This window comes from Calypte anna, chromosome Z (assembly GCF_003957555.1).
Source record: "Calypte anna isolate BGI_N300 chromosome Z, bCalAnn1_v1.p, whole genome shotgun sequence".
NCBI classification, from domain to species: domain Eukaryota; kingdom Metazoa; phylum Chordata; class Aves; order Apodiformes; family Trochilidae; genus Calypte; species Calypte anna.
In genome coordinates, this window is record NC_044274.1 from 18,888,503 (window position 1) to 18,909,426 (window position 20,924).

Sequence of the window (20,924 nt, forward strand, 5' to 3'; positions counted from 1 at the left end):
TGGTCAAGGGAAACACTTCTGCTCTTGGGATGGAGAGTAAATGAGGGCAGCTCTGATTTGCAGTACAGTAACTGAGTTGAACACCGACTCCTCAAATACCACAAAGAAAGTAAAATAGTCTTGTGCACAAGGCCAATTGCAAAACTTCCTGTATTAATTTGCATGCATCACATCATGAAACTGCATCAGCTAAGAGACAAAACCCACACAGTATTCTGACTCTTCACCAGTTAAAATCTCTGGCAGGAGTCTACTAGGGAAGTCTGTACTGTAAGCATTTTGAAGAGCTCTGCCTTTCAGACAAACGGTATCTGAGCTACAAATCACAACATGTTGTTCTACATAACAGAAGATACAGAATAAAGAATACATAGCAGTGTTTTATCCACTGACTTTGGGGCTATTCCTAATGTCTTTTAAGCTGACATTCCTACAATTTCTGAAGAAACCTTCTGCCAACTGAAGCAATTCAGTAGGCTAAAAAAAGTGAGAGAAGCAATAAATACAATCTGTTGGGTTTTATTTCCTGTATGATTATAAAGGTGTTGCTGACTACTGGTGTTCTTAGTTTTAGGAATGCATTATGGCAGTGTAACATTAAGAATATTGTGTTCCAAGTTCAAAACTACAAAATGTGAATGCATTCTCATCAGGCATAGATACTTATGCTGTACATGACTGACAATGTGCTTTAGCACATGAAGTATTGCCAGAAATACAACTGGGACAAAAGTATAGATACAACATTGTGTAATTTCACTGAAATTCCTTTAGCAACTTGCTGTCTCAAGACTTCTTTAAAAAAACAGACAATTAAAAAAAAAAAAAACACCAAAAAACCCCCAAAACTTAAAACCCTTTTAAACACAAAGTTTGACAATTGAAGTTCCCCAAGAATTCTTCAGCATGCAAACAACATCTTCCCTAAACCAAGAGAACATCCTGTATATCAAGCCAAAAAAATGGCTGCACAGCCCAAAAGAGATGGCTCAAGCCAGCATTTCAAAAATAATCTCTTTTTTAATTAAAAAAAAAAACAGTATTTACTAGTCACAAGAATGAAGAAGTATTATAAAGTACATGCATAGATAAAATGGTGGTCCTGGTTAAAGCCAGGATAGAAACAATTTTCTCTTTTCAAAATGGCAGTCTGACATTAAAAAATGACATAAAAAGAACAGATTGGCAGATTTTCAAGCCTTCTACTTTATCAATACCTAGCACACAGATACTCCTGAAGTGCTTAACAAGTCTTCATTTTAACAGGCAAAACCATATGGTTTGACTATCTCCACTTGTGCAAAATACTAACAAGTCAGAATAATGCCTTAAGTATTAACATTAAATCATTTCAGGTCTGAGTTGACGACTAGATTATATACTCAGTTTCCAGTATATACAGTACACCTAGACATCTCAGAAAGATCTTAAAACAAGGTAATGTAAGGGCTCTTTAGCTTTCATGAAATTTAATTTTGCAACAGATTTCATACGGTTTATGGTAAAGCCACTATACTTGCTTTAAAAGGTTGCCATGAGACTGATTCCAATTAACCACTTCAGTTTAAAAATGCAGCCTTGCAATAACAAATATTACCTAGAAAAATAACCAAAGTACAAACAATTTCTACAACAAGTAATTGAACTGAACCACTCAGTACTTTTAGCTGAGATTCAAATGCCAGATAAGCAGGTATAAGGCAGATAGCAGGACCTGACACTGACAACCATTTCATTCTGTTCTATTCCTTTCCACGCACAAGGGCAACTTAGCCTCGAGAGCAGACAATACAATTTCTTTAATTAGTAGAAAATGCACATCATTTGGCTTGCACTGTGACTTGCAAGAAAGAGCATGTTTGAAGTATTAAGTTCTGCTTTAAAGTATTTTGTAAACATAACTGAATTGCAGAACACAAGCTTGATGTTGGCTCCATATAAGGACAGGGTAAAGACACCTGAAAAGTGCAGAAATGTAAGCAAAGTACGGGAGTATGGTAGGGAAATCAGTAACCTTAGTGAAACACAAGACAAGAAAACAGCTGAATATGTGGCACTAAATGCTGATAAATTAGTATTACAAATTGCAGTAGAAAAGGATAAACTAGAAGGAAGCTTATCTTGTGGTGCCACAAGAAACCTGGCAGAGGATGAACAATTAGTGAACCTTCCCAATATAAACTACTGAATTATGGAATGATCCCTTAGAGAAAAACAGGAGGCCAAGCAAAACATTGTACACACTCCTGTATCAAAGCCAATAAACTCCCCTCAATGGATTAGCCAGGAAGTTCTTTCTAGCCTCAACTTCTCTATATTCTTCAAAAGTCTGACTCAAACCTTCTATTGGTACTTGTGTTACTCATTCTACTGATCTGGAGAAGAATAAGCACCAGACAGAGCTGCAGCTCAGCATGTCTGTGTTGGCTAAGCCAGAGAGCTACACGGGCTTGTCAGGGAAAACTCCTAGAAATTCAGTGTCATGAGAACATGGTTTAATAAAGTGTTAGTCTTATGCTTAAGCTGAAGCACCATTTTCTTTACAGTCAATCGTATCAATCTTATCTTTCCACAGCACCCACCCTCAAATGCTAGAATTCCAGGAGTCCAACTTCTGAGATCACTGGGTGTTGAAAGGTTTGAGCACTTTGAAATGAAGGGCTTCTGTGATTTTTGCAGAGAAATGTATCATCAGCAAATCCACAAGCAGTTTACCTGCTTAACAGTATCAGCAGCTACTCAGAAACCCATTTTCAAAAGACAATATTCCAGATTTCTCCACTTTCTTCCTTCTCTGCCAGTATTTAAACACCTACGTAAGGTCAAAGTCTTAAAGGAAAAAACTGTCAAGAGTTACTGTAATTCTGTAATCCTCATCTGGACAATTTTATTTACAGATGTGTTTCAACACAAGACTATTAGTGTCTTGCACAATTCCCTAATCATATGTGGGGTGAGAGGTTGATCCACTCAGCACTACTTTAAATAGGGGCAAAACTTTGCCAATCCTGACACTTAATATGCCAATACACTTTTTTTTTTTTTTTTACAATTACACATCTTTCCTTTTAGAAGCATCTTAGCTTATGCTTATCTTACACAAATGAGAGGTCCCCACTTATCCTACCATTGTAGAACAGATCTAGCAGGTTCTATGAGAACTATGCAGCCTTACTATAGTTTGTTCCCTTCCCACCACCACTCTTTTGAAACAAGCCCTACAGCCAAGGAAAGAAACAAGGGAATAAATAACATTTTCCTGAGCCAAGGATCAAATTGAAGTGCTCTTACTAAATTATGAGTAGTACAAGGCTTCTCTTCACTGCTAGCCTAAGCAGATCTTGAAGTTTGTTAGAAGCTTCTGCTGGCATAATTTGTTGGGTTTTTGTCCCCCTGTCAGACAACTTAAGAAGTTTCTCACTTTCCAAGTATGCAGATATCATATAAACTTCAATTCAGCAGAAGTATTACAGACTGATGAAACAATATAATTGGCCTAGCTAGTTAGCTGGCTGTTCTTAATCTGTCAGCAGCAGCTTGTACTGGCAGCTACTAGATGAATAAACTTCACTGTAAGATAGCTAGTAAGCAAATGTCCCATCTCCCTGCTAGTCCTCCATTTTCAAATGAGCAGCAGTCAACCTGCACCTTGAATTTTTTATCCTTGAAGTTTTATCTAGTGAGCAAGAATTTACACCTGGGAAGCAAGCAAGTTACTGATTCCTAGCAGTATGTTCTGGGCCCTTGATTTTACAAACTCCAAGCAACTGGCATGCCACAGGCACATTGCAAAATCACTACAAAGCAAGTTCTCTGTTGTCAGTTTTGACAGGCACTCAGTTAAAAGCAAGACACAAAAGGGAAGCTTAACTTTTTACATGTCTAGTTAGTCTCCTCCATTAGGAGGAGAGAGAAGAAAGAAAAAAAAAAAAAGAAAAAGGAAACCAAGACTTTGTTTACTACTATATCCCAGAAATCCCCCCTCAGAGTGAAAGTCAAAGTAGCAGCAAGGGGGACTCAAACCAAAATTTTAAAAAAGATTAATAGTTTGCTGTCAGATGCATCAGGTTACAGGTTCCTGTTGCATTAACAATGTCTGCATAAGTTATCCACATAATACTGTCCTGACTCACAGGAGTGTTATTCTCATTTTACATAAAGAGAATGAGAACAAACCACATAATCCCTGTTAAATTAAGTATTTCATTGTTATTCTCCCTTTAAGAAACTGCCTTGGGTATGAAGCACTTGGCAAGTGTGCAGAACCCTTCCCCCAAGAGATTTTTGCAATCTTCAAAAGGGACAAAGAGAGTGGAGGCAGCAGCAGAACTGCTGGCATTAAGGGGATTTCAGTGCCTGTGGTACTGTTTGAACAATACAGTTACTCACATGTCCACAGTTCCAACTTAAAAGACTCTTCCTGTCTATTAACTTGGACACAAGCTTTGCAAATCAGTGAAATTCTGCCAAGAATAAGAACAAGCATCTACCTGCTTGATTAACCATAGCTAGCTTCCAAATAGTTCAAGGTGTGCTGAACTGATTGCAGATAATTGATTTTTAATGAACTTATGCATGATAAGCTACTGAAACAGCAGACTGCCAGCACAACTTTTTAAAGAGGTTAAGAGGTGAAGAGTTTTATTTTCAGTTATAAAAACAAATGTTCTCTGTCCCCACTGAGAAGGGCCAATTAATGTTAGGGCAAAGGAGATATAAGACAGAAATATGATCCAAATTGCAGAATTGCATCTCAATTGGTTATAGCATGTCTACCTTTCAGATTTGATTCTCTCTACTGAAAGTTAATTTCTGTTGCAAAAGCATCCCCTTTTGCTTCTAGAGCAAGTACAGCCACATTCACTATAGACCAGAAGTTTCTAAAGTTAAATATTCAAGACTCTTATTCACTACCATATTTCACATTTTTTCTTCCATGTAAAACTAAGTGTAGATGCCCTAACCAAGCTTAAATTATCCAAAGTGGTGAGGAACTTCATTAGGACTACAAGTATTTCCACATCAGCCATATTACATCTTGAGTAACAGTAGTGACAGAAGAAAACTGTTGAGGGAAAAAGTTGCACCATTTGTATAATAGCACACATATGTGACCTACCATTCATCCTTTTTAACTGTTTTGGTGTCCACACTCACTGAGGTTTTCTTAAAATATATGTTTTCAGAAGTGCAAACTACTAAATCAGTCTCTAATGTAAACTACTAAACATATAAATTTCAGTAATGTCAATCACCTAACAGGTTAAAAACTACATAAAACACAATAAGAATGCCATGCACAACAATCAGTATGCCCCTAGCAAACATGTAGTTAATAAGTCTGTAGCAGCTTGAGAGAAATTCGCTTCATGATGCCATTAGAGGCTGCCAGAATAGATAAGTAATCCATTTAGCTATGCTTGAATTACTAAGTGCAGCTTTATTTTTTACAAAGCTTTAACACATTTCAAAACAAAACATGGAAACATTTCATACAAGCTAAGTTATTTTAATGGAAAATAATATTTCAAAGAAATACTCCCAATACTGAGAAACAAGTGGACAGTGGAGAGAAAGGGAAGGAGAGGGCAAGTCAGGAACAGGATTGTTTAATAGAGACTGATTAACTTGAAGCAAATGTCACGTCTTGGTTTATGTTTAAAAATTCCAAAGCCAACCAATTTAAAAGGCTATCTAATGAGACAGGGCAAAATAAAAATATTAAGTAAATTGAAAGTAATATATGTAGTTTTTATTCTGTGTTTGCCAGGGTTGTTTTTTTGGTTTGGTTTGGTTGGTTGTTTTTGAACACAGTTACAATTTTTAACAGAACAGACATGATAGTTTTAAGTTTTGTTGAATTTCATACCAAAGTTATGCAGGGTAGTCCAATACCAGCAGTCTGGCATGGGTGTGCCTGGCTACATGGAATAGCTCAGAATGATTTAACTGGCATGCATGAGTTCAACCTGCGAAAGAGCTCTAAACAAAGCTGAAACAAAATTCCTGGCAAATGAATGGTAAAGGGCACCACCTTGGCAACTGCCTTGAAATAAATTATCAAGGTCAAAACAGTCAGCTCTAATTTCCTAAAGACTTCTTTGAAGTTTACATTTTGAATTTGCAATGGCAGACTACACACAATTTAAGAGCAGTCAGCATGGCAGCAATATATCAACTGAACCAGGGAACTGCTTTTTCCTTTAGACACCCAGGTTGTGATGTGAATCTGTGCATTGGTAATACAATTATAATTATGAACCTTAGCCACTGCATTATCTGTCACCAAATACAGATGGTGACAGACTAAAAATAAGACTAAAAAAATAAGACTAAAATAAGTTCAAACACACACAGTCACAGACTAAAATAAGAACTTCAGCCATCCAAATTTAAGCTCAACTTCAGAGACAGTGTTTCAGACACATACACATCCCTGATGGCTTCCTTAGTTTGGTTTGGAGCCTAACAGCTCAAGCTGCACAGACTGCCTCTGAAGTAGCTAGACTTAAGCATGGCTTAATATTTACCACTTCAGGTTCAAAGGTTTCACTTTTGTGCATACTTAGTGAGCTGACAAATAAGCCTGACAGAACAGCTTCTGGGATCTCCCTAGTCACTGGGTTTTCAGTGTTCTTCAAACAACTTTCGGCTCCTACCCCAACATCCATATACTCAATAAAAAGGCTAAAAAGAATATCTAACAAAAATATTTAGAATTTGGTGATTGCATTATTATGTCAAACCTGCACTGCTCACCTAACATACGATAAACACTACATTTAAAATTAATTTTCAGTATACTCAGGAAGCCTGTGCAGGTAGAGCAAGAGTCCCACCCAGGACTATCACACATGGAAAAAAAAAAAAAATCCTTTACACTGTACAAGAATGTGTGCTGATGAAAATTAATTTAACCAGTATTAATAAAATTGGATAAAACAGCAAACTGTACTAAACACAGCAACCACATTTAGCTTGACTGTATGAGGAGGTCATTAGCAGCCTGAAAGAACATGCTTGCATTCAGTTCCTCTTAGAAATACCCATACCAGTGCTCCTTCCTGTATTCTTTGCATTTGGCTTTCTTTATAAGGGAGAACATGGCTTTTGTGAACAATTAATTAAAAAATATTTTTTTCTAATTTCATGCTAAAGTTCTGAGAAACTAAAGCATGTCCTCAGAACTGATTCTGACTCTTAACTTTAGCTACCAACAGCAAATTCCTTTTACTACAGAGGACAATTAAGGCAACTATGTCTACTGCATCCACCACCAGTGCTCATGTCAGGATGAGCTGCATCACCTTCTATTTGCTCAGAAACAGAAGTTAAGCAAGACATGGTATATATGCACAATGCACATGGACTTCTAACTGGTTAGTTTAAAACCTGCTATCAGAGCTTATATTGCTGATCTTGAGAGACTGTTCAGACTTATCTGAACCCCTACTTTCTACTCTCAACTTTGCAGTGTGTTCCTCAAAGAAGAACACATTATTTCTTATTCCTCCCCATATGCAACTCTGCTGCATCTTACAGCAGCAACATCATAAACACTTTACATCCCTGGAATGGAAAAAAGTAGCTTGGTTTACCTGAAAATTATAGAACATTGCTACACATGTAATAACTCTGCTTTCTCAATTTTAGCAAGCATGAGAAAGTGGGGGATAAGATGTTTGCTTTATGTGGTTTTTTCCTCTATTGAATACTGCTGCTTGTACTTGCAAGGGTTGAAAAACATGAACTGTCTCCCTATACAACACTACAGATGGCTTTCTGTCGAACAAGTGGCAGTTTTTCCATTTAAAAAATGTTAAAAGAAGCTGTGAACTGCATTCATGAACACTTCTGATTTTATTTATTTTTTTCAAGCTGGGCCCAGTAATAACCAAGATATGAAATTCAGTCCAGATTTTTCAGTTGCAGTCCAAAAGGACAATAAAATACCAAAGGGACACATCTGGTATTTATGAAATCCAGTTTGAAGCAGATCTTGCACAGGAAGGCAACAAAAAGCACCTCTATCTGTGTCTCAATAGAAGAGCAAACACAAGCCAACAATACCTCAACAGTACATGTTTTAGGAGACTGGAATGACTCCAAATCTGCACTTTAAATGAGAACTTAATAAATAAGCTCCAGAGTAAAAGTTGGTAGATTTAATGTTTCAAGAAATTAAACCATATGTTGACCATTCCACTTTAAACTGAGCAGAAGGTGCACTGGAGATACAAAAAAAAGGAAATGCTAAGTCATTAGAGAACCTCAGCATGAAAAAAACTCACTTTAGATGTTTGGAGGCCATGGTTCAGGTTTTGTCCAAGGCTGTAGAATACAAAGAGTTGGTATGTTTTCCTTTTCAGACTTCGTAATTGTTGTACAAAAAAAAGAGGGGGAACAACCTCAAGATATGTTAGAATTAACCAGTCAGACTGGGCATTTTTAACACTCAGATTAAGACTTCGAGAGACTGGAGGCATAGGAACTCAGCCACTTCATATACAGAAAGTATTCTCCTGGAGAAACTCCACTGCCTCAAAATCCGCTGAAGTGCAGTATAGCAGGGTACAGGCATGTCAACAGATTTCTTTTTTGACACCTCTGTTGGGCAGGTCTAACAGGAAAAAGGCCCTCTGCTAATGTGTTTCTCAGGAACAAAGATGAACTAGTTGGACATGCCTACAACAGCCTTGGTTGTAGTAACTATGAGACAATAGTAAATTTCAAGGACAGCCTTCTCAGAGGATTCATTCAACTTATTCCATCCCCTTGTGGAAGAAAACAAGCAAGAATTACAAGAGGTCACCTTGATTTCAGTGAGCAACAACTGACAGAGTTTAGATACAAACAAATCACAAGAGGTAGAAATAGACTACCTATCAGGGACAAGTACTGAATCACCACCCAAGAATGCAGAGAATTAGGAAGGCTGTCCTGGTTTGGGCCAAGATAGAGCTATTTTTCTGTCTTGTAATTTTGCTTTCAGCAAAGTCTCTTATAAGTAGCTGTACTTGCTGAAATTAACAGCAAGTTTTTCAGTCACTGTCTGTTCCTAGGACTGATAATGCTCAGTCTTTATGGTTATGTCTAGAGACTGGTATGCAGAACCAAGGACACTGCTTAGTTCTGAGGAGCATCCTATGCTCTGGAATGAGAAAAAAAGTAAAAGGGTCACACCTCCAGAGCTCATGAATGAATCAGGATTTAGAGGGCTTTGTCAAAACTCTACAGTTAACTCCACTGTAATCTGGAGGCTTACGACCTACTGAAGTTTCTTCAGTGTTCTGAGAATGTTGAATATTTATTCACAATTCATATACTAGAGGACAACAGACACTCTTCATGTTCTGCTTTGTTACTCTAGTAGACACTGAAGCCTGATGTTTACACACACCTACCTACTCCACTGAGCCCTACTCTACTAATTTTAAAAAGCCATTAAAAACAGCCATTTGGCAGGTCATTATCTTAAGAGGTGCTAAAGGAAGCTCCTTAAAGGCAATCCAGATGCTTAAAGTATACTCTGGTATACTGCAAGTGACATGCTAATTGCAAGCACCAGCGACAGGAGGATCCCGTGGCTTTCATCTCAATTCATAGACATCAAAACATGTACTTTTAAATAAAATTAGATTTCTAAAACACTAAACAAGCCACTGTCTCCAAGTAAAACAGCTAGATGAAGTTCTGTGCCCTTCTGCCCAGTACAACTCCATTATTAAAATATGCATCTTTAATTGTGTTTCATTCTATAAGTAATTAGTTATTTTGATCACTGTCACATGATCAAGCACCTTTACGGAGTCATTGCTTAGTTATTTAGATGGAGTATTACAAAGCTCTATACACAACTAGTTGGCATCAACCCTAGCAATGTCTTCAGAAAAGTTTGAGAATGCAGCTCTGTATAACTCACTCATCCTCAGGACACTACAGTGAAGTAGCATATACCAAGCTGCTTAAAATAAATGCTAACAACTTCCTGAAGAAAGGTTGCCTTATGAAGAAATGCAGAAGAGTGGTATACAGCTTTTAATGCAAATACTTAATTTAACTAGCTTTTTTTAAAATGTAACTAGTTTCCTTGCTTGTTTTACAAATCTGCAAATGCTACATATTTTGAAATAATATATGCCAACTCTTAAATGCATCTGACAGCTACAAAGGAGATTTATTAAGGACACAACTGTGACTGGCATTCTCAGCTTAGTTTAACAGTAGTTCTGTACAAACTCAGTATAAAAGTTGTCACAAAGAACCTAAGCTATTTAAAAATGAAATTTTAATTTTTATTTTCAGCATAATAGAGCAAAAAGGACACTTAAGTGAGAAAAAAATGTCTTATCCAGCTCAGGTTAGAAATTACAACCTTACTGAAACCAATAAAAACCCACAGGCACTTTATCAATGTAGACAATCAAGCATTAGCCCATTAATGATTAAAACATATATGTATTTTAGCATGTATTATAATGCTACTGTTACTGATTAACAATAAAGACTAATTATTAACTTTCCCCCATGCCTCTATGCTATAACATAGTAGACACATGCAAAAAGAGTTGCAAATATCAAATCTGCATAAAATAGTACTGGAACAAAATATGCAATTATGCTTGCACAAAAAACTCCAATTCCAACTATAATTTACAGCTTCCAGAAACATATGTTGTTTTCTTGGTTTTGTTCTTCTAGAACTTTGTTCAAATGTTTTTTAAATCCCATTTATTAACTTACACATCCCAGCACTGCAAAGGGTTCTGCAGCTTACTTTATCTTCTTAATCTTCAAGTATATAAAAAAAAAAAATTAAAAACTACTTTAAATGTTTTGCATTCCAGTTTAAATATTAGGAGGAAATGGGAACAATTGTTCATGACTTAACTTTTGTACCACTTCCAAAGTATCCTTTAGAGATTTCATCTTACACCCATCTCTTCAACACACACCCACTTAATTTCAGACCATCTAGTCACAGATAATGCATGCCAAAACTATTTCTTACTTTTAGTAAGTACTAAATTATGAGAAGGTATGAAAAGGCAGGACAGAGCAAAACAGAAGAGTGCAATATATACAGTGGAAGCACACAATGGATTTTGTACTGGATGCATCCTATTCTTCCTGTTAACTAAAAAATAGTAAGCAAAAATCAGAGTTGTCTTTTGACTTTATAAGTGAGCAGGAATCTTTAAAAGCATTTAAAAATTAACCTCAAATTCTACTATTACATAGAAATAATGGGTTCATTTCAGAACAGATCATTTTGTATGCAACACTATGACTGCCGTATTCTTTTTTAGTATTTCTGCCTGCATATTTTATGAAACTAAAGGTAGACAGTAGTAAGTTTGCCACTAAAAATTTTGTACAACTGACATAAATTTTCCTCTGCGTTACAGTTTAGAGACTACTGACCTCCTCCAGCTTGCTGCAATCAAACTCCTTCCGCTTAGTGACTTATTAACTGTACAGTATGTAGGCACATAATCACAGAAACTAACCTTTTAGATGCAGGGCCTCATTTCCATAAAAAACCAGACCAATTTACTGGGTCACTGCATCCATGACATCTACCTGCTATACAGGACCATGTCCCACTTCCTTCTGCCTTTCAACCACTCACTAGCTTACTTTTTGTGAGATTACTTTCCTGTGCATGGAAAAGCCTCAGCTGAGAGCAGAAGCACCACAGGTGAACTCACACTGAAGTCATTACTTCAAGGCAAGCTTTGACCAAAAAGGGAGCCCCCTTGCATCATTTTTCTAGGAAGCAACTGGGGCAACTGAAAAAGGGAACAAAAGAGTAGATGGGAATACAAATCTGAGTGCTTATCAGATGACAGACAAATCTTGGTGCCAAAATGGAAGTCTGAATACTTCAAAGCACTAGTTGCAAAGGGAAGAGCAAAAGCTAAGCCATCATCACTATGCCATTGTTTCCCCATTCTATTCTCATACAACAAAAATCTGTTTCCTTGTTTGAGGATAAGCTTACTAGTTTTCAGCACTCCCCACAACCCTAAAATATTTATTTCAGGAGTATTTTAAGTCATCGCAGTCACCTTAAGTTTCCTCCTTCCTTTACATTCAGAAGCTTTTTAGACTCATGCATAAGAAGTTCAACTGAAGTCTCGGAGCTGTGCCCAAACTGAATTTAGACCCCAGTTGCATGTTGAAAGTCAAACAACTATTTCACTAAGCACCTACGGCTGTGCAATTTTGTGTAAAGACTCATTCCATTTGAAAATTAGACATTAGACAAGCGTCTTTTCACATAGTAACAAAATAAACACAGATCTTAATGAGGTGAAGATAAACCCAGTCAAAACACTTTCTTGCACCACAAACTCATGTAGAACAGAATCTGTACTTCCCCCCTCTTGTGTTTTAAGTTACCATTTTATCTTCTTTTATATCCTGAAGAGTTAAGTTTCTGACAATTACTTTTGCTAACAGACCACACTAAAATCTGCAAAGCTCACAAGGCAATGTTATCTTGGGGTAGGCAGGACCTCCTTTGTTTCATTTATCTACAAGTCAGATCATTGAGAATCATAGAATCATAGAATCATAGAATCCTTGGGGTTGGAAGGGACCTCAAAAGATCATCTAGTCCAACCCCCCCTGCCAGAGCAGGGCCACCTAGAGCACTTCGCATAGGAATGTGTCCAGGCGGGTTTTGAATGTCTCCAGTGAAGGAGACTCCATGACCCTCCTGGGCAGCCTGTTCCAGGGCTCTGTCACCCTTACAGTAAAAAAACTTTTTCGAATATTCAACTTGAACCTCCTATGCTCCAATTTACACCCATTACCCCTTGTCCTATCACTGGTCACCACTGAGAAAAGCCTAACTCCTTCTCCTTGACACTCACCCCTTACATATTTGAAAACATTGATGAGGTCACCCCTCAGTCTCCTTTTCTCCAGACTAAAGAGACCCAGCTCCCTCAGCCTTTCCTCATAAGGGAGATGTTCCACCCCCTTGATCATCTTAGTAGCTCTGCGCTGGACTCTTTCAAGCACTTCCCTGTCCTTCTTGAACTGAGGGGCCCAGAACTGGACACAATACTCCAGGTGCGGCCTCACCAATGCAGAATAGAGGGGGAGGAGAACCTCTCTTGACCTACTAACCACACCCTTTCTAATGCACCCCAGGATGCCATTGGCCTTCTTGGCCACAAGGGCACATTGTTGGCTCATGGTCATCCTCTTGTCTACCAGGACCCCCAGGTCTCTTTCACCTACACTGCTCTCCAGCAGGTCAGCCCCCAACCTATACTGGGACATCGGGTTGTTCTTCCCCAAATGCAAAACTCTACACTTCCCCTTGTTGAATTTCATCATGTTTCTCCCTGCCCAACTCTCCAGCCTGTCTAAGTCTCTCTGAATGGCAGCACAGCCTTCTGGTGTGTCAGCCACTCCTCCCAGCTTAGTGTCATCAGCAAACTTGCTGAGGGTACATTCTATACCCTCATACCATTTCAAAATCTGACAGACATGCAGTTTAGAAATCCTTTATTTTCTACATCTCATGAAAATCCTCTTTACTCTGCCTTTTCCAAACAGAAGTTGACAGTTACATAAAAGTGGCCATTACAAGTCTTCAGAAGTACATCACCTATTTATTTCCTGTGAGACATTTTTACTCTACAGTGATACTCACAGGCAAAAAAAAAAAGCCCATTTAGTGTCTAGAATTGCTCAGAATAAGTAAAGGCCTTCCAAGCACAATTAGTAATTAGCAACTTCCAAGCATTAGTAATACAAAAAAAGCTGCATGTGAAGCACACTACTTTAATCTCTCAAAGAGCAAACTCCTATTTGTCTATTTTCTACCCATGTGAAGTTCTGCTCTTTTAGGATCATCTGCAATGCTGCGTCTCTATCACTGTGCACTTGTTCCTCTGCTACCAACAGCCATTAAAATTCCTGCTGAGGAATCCCATGCACACTATTGAACAACCATAGCTTTCCATGCTACAAGAGCAGATGAGCACAGAGCATGCAAACCCTACACAGGTTTTAAAGCCACCCGCACAGAGGAAACAGGGTGTATAGGTCTTCTGGAAAAAGTACAGCAAAGAGTTTCTCCAAAGCTAAGCTTCCAGGTTGCTGAAGCAACTGTTGCTTATAACATGGTGGCAAAATTTCCCTTTCCCCCAAAAAAAGGCAGAAACAAATACACATTACAACAAATAATTAAAAATATCCCAGTACCTAGACAAGGTTTAAAGTTTAAAATCCACTTGGAGAAATTTATTCTATGAGAAAGACAAAAATAGCAGTAGCGTTACCAAACTTAATCCCAAGTTAAGAAACAGGTTTTACAACAAAATACACAAGGTTAATCAGACTCACCTTCCCTCATTGATTTTTGCTTTGTCTCCTTGACAAGAGAAGTTCTCAATGTAACCCAGGCTGCAGTTGATTCTTGCCCAGTCGGGCTGGCACACAGCAAGGAAGTGAGGACGCAGTCTACCTATGGAGTACTTGGCAATGTCTGTCAGTGACTGACTAGCAGCTGCTCCAAAAATGAAGGTCCCAATGGCTTTGTAAATAGTGGCTATGTAGTTATTTCTGATAAATGAATTTGAGTGCAAATGATTATAAAAGACAGAGAGAGTCTCTCCTAGGATTATCTGGAAGAAACAAAAGGGCTAGAGTTAAAGAAAGACAATTGCTTAAAAAGAAAAACATTACTCTATTGTTGTTAATACTCAGACGTAGTTTCTAGAAACCAATTTTTTGATAAACATTAAGCTGCAAATTTGAATTTTCAAGAGTCAGCCAAAATCATGACCAAATTTTAAACACTTTTATGCAGAATAATAATAATAATAAAAAAACCCCTTACCTTACCTTTTTCAGTTTGAATTTCCACAGTATTTATTAAAACAAAGGCTTATCAGAGTAAAATTTATCCTTATTATTTGGCATGGCCCTAATTTTAACATTTTCTTTAGTCAACACATTGAATCAACTTAACTTATGCTGAGGAAAAGTTTTTCTTTTCATCATAAAGTTGTTAGGGTTTTTGTGAAACCAGGGACTATTCTGAAGGGTCTAGACCTCATCTTCAGATGTGAAAGGCCAGTTACTTAACAAATACATTGCCTATTTATCAAAATAAAACTAGGGCAGAAAAAAAAACCTATGAGAGCAAAGAAAGAGAGGCATTACTGTGCTCTTTCCAAGGATTTTTAACCCTGCCTGTCCCCATGCATCAAGTGTTGATAGGAAAGCAGATTTAATTTTGTTTTCCTGCAATTTTATCTTTTGCAGCAAGTTATTTCTTAAGCCAAGTACAAAACATCACCTGAGATAGGCTCGATGTTGAACCAGATGGCCCCAGTTTGTACATAGGCTTGACATGTACAATCAGATGGTTTGGAGATTGTATGATATGTAAAGTGATCTTTAAAAATCCTGTAAAGATTGAACAATGCCTCATCAATTGAGAGTGGCAAGTCCAGAATCCCAGCAAAACACCACTCTGGTGAATGAAGCTGTTCCTAGACACTGACATTTGGACAAAGTACCCCATCACAGGTGTGCCACTCCAATTTTACAACGTGCACCATACTGAAATGTGGTCTGAAGCAGAGAAACACCCAAACATGGACTAAAGCTGAGAAAGTTTTCAGTAAAGTAGATGTTGCTAAGCTCTTATACACAAGCTACCTATCCCAGAGAACCCTCTAATTATTAAAAGATAACTGAGCAGAAATATCAGAACCATCACTGGTAAATAATTAATCCCTTTTAAAGAACACTGCTGCAAAACCTGCAAGAAGGTCAGTTAATCTCAGTTGAAGTGACAAAATATTAGGTGATGTCAATGCAGCTACTTCACTAGGCACAAAGAGTATTAATGAATAATCTGGATAAGCATTGAGTAAAGGACACCAACGTACTTACTGACTTAAACAAAGCAATCTTGACAGACAAGCCTGATTCCACAACTAAAAGACAGTCCCTGACGTTACGAAGTATCTTAGCTAGCTAAATGTAAATAAATGTAAATGTAAATAAAATGTAAATAAATTTACAGGAAATTCATCCACTAAAAAATTACTGCATTCGCTGAAGCCTCTTCTGACTTGTGAAATCCCTGAGGTGCAAATGGCTGGTAGCAAAGTACTGAGGGCAAAGCAGTCTTTCTCTGGTCCTCTGTTCTTCCTCACTCATTCCTTTGAAACACTGCTAGAATTGGGTTAACAAGCTAGACTGACTTCAAGTTGTAACCAAGTACTGCTGCTCTTCATGCACTGGCTACCAATGGCAGTAACAGCGTGAAAGAATATAATCTGATCTTAACAGGAAGGATCTTTTAGTATCAGCCACTTAGTTACTTAATGGACAAAAAACATAAAAAGTTTTACCTGCTGGAAGTGTTTGAAGATGTTTTTCCAAGGAAAAAAAAAAAAAAAGCTAGTGAAGTCAGTTTTTATTCCCAGACCCACATTTCCACCATTATAGAAAAAATCCACTCAAGAGCAAACATAAGCTACAAGGTGACCTTTATGTTGGAACCCAGGTAAAAATCCATGCCACCCTTACACAAAAAAAAGAGTTAAATTGACATAATATTCCTCCTCATTTTAGCCCATTAGCCCAGAAAAACAGCTGGCCAGTACTGAGGTTTACATTTAGCTGCTCCTTTTCCAGCTTTGATTCCTAAAATATACTTGGATAAATATTTATACTGCTAAAAATCTTATTTGGCATAAAAGAGTTTTAACTCTGTTCAAATTGTAGCTCTGATGAGCCTGGATGTCACCCAACACAGAGCCATGTATGGAGCCTGAAGCCTTCTACCACATCTGAATAGGAATCTCAAAGCTTGTGTTGAAAGGCCATTGTTTGAACTGACGTGCAGCCCCGTGAGCCTTAGGAAACAAAATGATTAACTGATTAGGTCCAGCCTACTCTGGACTTCCCCTCTACCCATGCCCAAGGACATGGCCCCTACCACGTTTCCCTCAGCACTGATACTCTCTTCTCCCAGAATCCATTCCACTCAACCTAGATGCTATTCTAGGCAAAGGAGTTTCACTTATTTATCCTGGTTCAGATAAACCACCAAAGATGGCAAAAGACAGGGCAATAGCAGGACCTCACCTGTGAGCAGTAAGCTGCTAGGCTAGCTAAGCTGACAACACCTAGTTAATAAATCTTAAGGGCACAGAGTCACTATAGGCTTGACCCAGTTCAGCTGAGCCACGAGCTGTGGTCAGAGGGAGATCCCAAACTGGCAGTTGCATAGGCAATTTCTCCATCTCAGATCTGGTGTGGAGATGAAGGAGAACATTAGCCCTATTTCAGCCAGGTTAAAGTGCAAAAAGAAAGTGAGCTCAAACATAAATGGGCTCAATGCTTTATCCTGACCAAGGAAATACCTAGGGAAAAACTCCTCAGCTTTTTATTCTTTCTATTCTAATTACTCTTTTGGAAAGTTCTGATCAGAATTAATAATATTTTTCTGTTAACTGTTGTTACACAGAAGTATTTCCAATGATCCTCTGGCCGATAAAAATGCTGACTTAATAGGTCATGCAAACTCATATTCTGAAAGCAGTGGGCCCTAAAATAGAAAAGCTCGAGACAGCAATTTAAAATACATTATTGTTATTCTTAACTGATACAGTACGGGAAGGAGATTTTTATCTCAGTCTAGAGAACTGAGCCATCACAGATCTACGTTACTCTTTTTCTGTTCTATAAATTTAGTTGCTTAACCTCCATTAAAGAAAATCTTTTAAAAGTTAATCTTGCCAGAACACTACTTCTACTGCTTTAGCACCTGGTCTAAGGACATTATTTTATAATGAGAAGTCCTTCAGAATACAGTCTTTAAAGTTTGTTAACAGATTGCCCCTCCTCCCTCCCCTCCCTCATTCAAATACAATGGAAAGTTGAACTTACAACAGTTACACTGAAAGGAATAATTATTCCCGCTAATAACTTATAAGAAATTGTGTCCTCTTTGTATGGATACCGGATGGATTCATCACTACAGAAAACTCCTCTCTGGAAGGGAATACGTCTTGAATTGAGAATTGCAAAAGGCAAGCCAGCTAGCAAAAAGGAATAAAAAAATACATTACAAAAGCAACAAATTCTGGTGATGATTATACCCCCACATTTCCAAAGAGAAGTGCATGAAGAGGAAAGGGCATGCAGCAAGTTAGAAGGTTATGCACTCCTTTGACCAATGACTACTGCCTTGTCTTTGCAGCTCCTAGGAAGGATTGCTGAACAGAGGAAAGCAGGAAAGGATTCCTCTCACCTTTGCATTTGTGGGAAAATCATGACTGAATAAACAAACAGTTCAGTGACAACCACTGAGTTGCAATCTGTTGCTACTGCCACAATTATCAACTATGCATTTACAATCCAGTTAGCAACAGTTGCTCATTTATACTTCTCTGGACAGCTTTTAAGTCAGAAGAGCATAAACTGCATTTCATGAAAGCAGAGAAGGGGTGCTTCTCAGGGAGAGCAAGTGCAGAGGGAGTTTTCATGAAAAGATATGGGGACAAAAAGCAGAAATTACACATGCAGACTATCCTCTCACTTCCACACACACTGGATAGTTCCCTGGAACAATATGGTCACTGCCTAAACCCTACAACCTCAGGGCATGGAGATTTTATTCTGCTCTCTTCCTCTTCCAAGAGGCACCCTTTGGCTCACCCTGAACTTAACAGAACACAAGGTTGGTATGTACAATGCTTTGTGCTATTGCACCTTAAGAGACCTGCAACCATAATCAAAATTGTAATTTAAGCAGAAAAGTTAAAAAAACAAAACAAAACAAACAAAAAAAAGAAACAAACAAAAAACCCACAAAACACAACATTAAAAAAACCGCTAAAAAAGGGGGATACATTTTTTTTTACCACAGACTAACAATTATTTTTTAAACACTGATCTTCCATCCTTAACACATACACAATCTGCATAATCTGTTTCTTGTACAGGGATTAATAACCTCAGAAAGAAATAGTTGTACAGAAAGAAGTGAAGAACTAAAAAGAATGTTTAAAAAAGCAGTAAATAATCTTCTCTGAGGCAAGTACAGCCCAGTGGCATTGAAGTCCTTAAGATCCTTTTATTTTTATGCTCAGAATTTGTAAGTATTGCAATTCAAATGTGTATCAATTAGGCAACAAAAATACTCTAAAGGGGGCCACTTCTAAACAGTGATCAGAAGGATGAAGAACAACCTCTTTCCTTCCTGCTAGTAAAAGATTTTGCTATTCTCCCAGATCTCTCCTCAGAACCTTTATGGCAAGGCAGACCCCACCTCTTCCTTTCATTATGTGAAGCTACCCCTAAGCAAGTGCATATAAACAAAGGTAAACATGGAAAGAATGGGAGGAAAGAGGTTAAGAGGGTACCAACTGTGAGCAGTAAGAGCACTGTTAAGGAAGAGAAGATAAAAACACTTAAGTTACATATTCAAGACTTGAAAGAAAGAAAAATACCCCAGGGCCTTTTTCAAGCCTTTAACCCATTAAGCCTCTCCTCCTGGGTTCCTTAAACCAAGCCTGCCTGCTGGACCCATCACAACTGAGACATACTGGGGTTCCACCAATGATTTCATCAACAATTACTACCAATTTTATTCTTCTCACCACAAAGTGTCTGCTTAGAAGAATGCTTCAGTTTGAAAACAGACACAGAAGAACAAACAACAAACAAATGGTTCTTGAGGTGAAAACTTCCTTGAAGTAACCTCTGATGAGTGAGACAGTTTCGTTCCATGACCCAGTAAATTATGGGCTTATCATAGGGCCTGTGGATTGCAGCTAAACCTGTCATAAAGAATCAAGTATCTTCTGTACCATTACAATCAATTCAATACCATGCCAAACCTCCCCTCTGAAAGTGGAAGAGACAAAACCCAAAACCACTGTCATTTGAGAAAAGGGGTTGTTTCCAGTTCCAGACCAGTGTGACTACAACTGACCTAGGTCTGGAAGCTGTCCAAGCACACCCACAAAGCAGAAGAACACCACTAGAATGGGATAGGAGCCAAGACAGTACCTCCCCAAAGCACTGAATCACTCAGACACCAGAGACCAGAGAGCCCTGTGCCTGGACGCTGCAGGACAGTTCAAAAACATAGCCTTTCCTACCAGAAAAAAAAACCTTTCCTTTTCTCCTACTAGTAAGGAATGTAGAGTTTTGAAAAAATGCTGCAGCCCAGACCTCATTTCTGCCCTCTCCTTTTGTTGGTAATGTGACAGTATGTCACAATATATCATCAGTTGTTTAGCATTTCACTAACTTGTGTGTGGGAAGGGGCAGAAGTGTGCAGTCATGGTCAGGGAAGGTGACTTGTCACCGTAATGCCATCGTGTGTTTCCAACATCATTTATTCTACAATTTTATCCATTTCATGGATGAAATTAAAACTTCATCCTTTGCCCTACACACATGAAAACACAAAGATTCAAGACTGAGAAAAGTGTATTTTTTTAGATCTTCAGAACTGGAATATGAATAATTCACAAAAAAAAAAAGAGTGCTGACTATTCAAAGGTTTACTTCTGTGAAGTAGATAATTATCACAGTAAAGCAGTAGCTCACAAAATAAAGTTCAGCCTAGAAATACCCTATCACTGCTTCAGCACACTGCCACAGTACTTGACCTCATAGTTAGGTAGTGTCAGTGATGTAACATCACTAACTCTGCCTTATTCTTTTTAAAGACCTGCTCTATGAATAGTGGTGTCTTACTCCTAATTTCCTCCCACACACACCTGAATGTTTCACTTCTCAAGGTGAAAGAAATTTTCAAAGTGATGGGGCTACTTAGGTGTTGGTTTTTTTTTAATGTAACTACCTGCTGCTAAATCAGAAATCAAAGCAATGGTATGTGGATCACAGGAATGAAATATCTCATA

The 20,924-nt window shown here is 38.0% G+C and overlaps 1 protein-coding gene across 3 annotated transcripts in view; it reads right to left on the reverse strand.

The window, feature by feature from the left end:
* The window catches only part of PLPP1 (phospholipid phosphatase 1), a 56,928-nt gene that overhangs the window by 14,492 nt on the left and 21,512 nt on the right, over positions 1-20,924 (reverse strand). For 2 of the 3 annotated variants that reach the window (XM_030466711.1, XM_030466710.1), the window contains one exon: positions 14,368-14,648. In XM_030466711.1, coding sequence (XP_030322571.1) covers positions 14,368-14,648 — 281 coding nt within the window. Of the gene's footprint in view, positions 1-14,367; positions 14,649-17,934; positions 18,087-20,924 lie in introns of all 3 variants that reach the window. The other variant, XM_030466712.1, reaches the window with a different exon arrangement.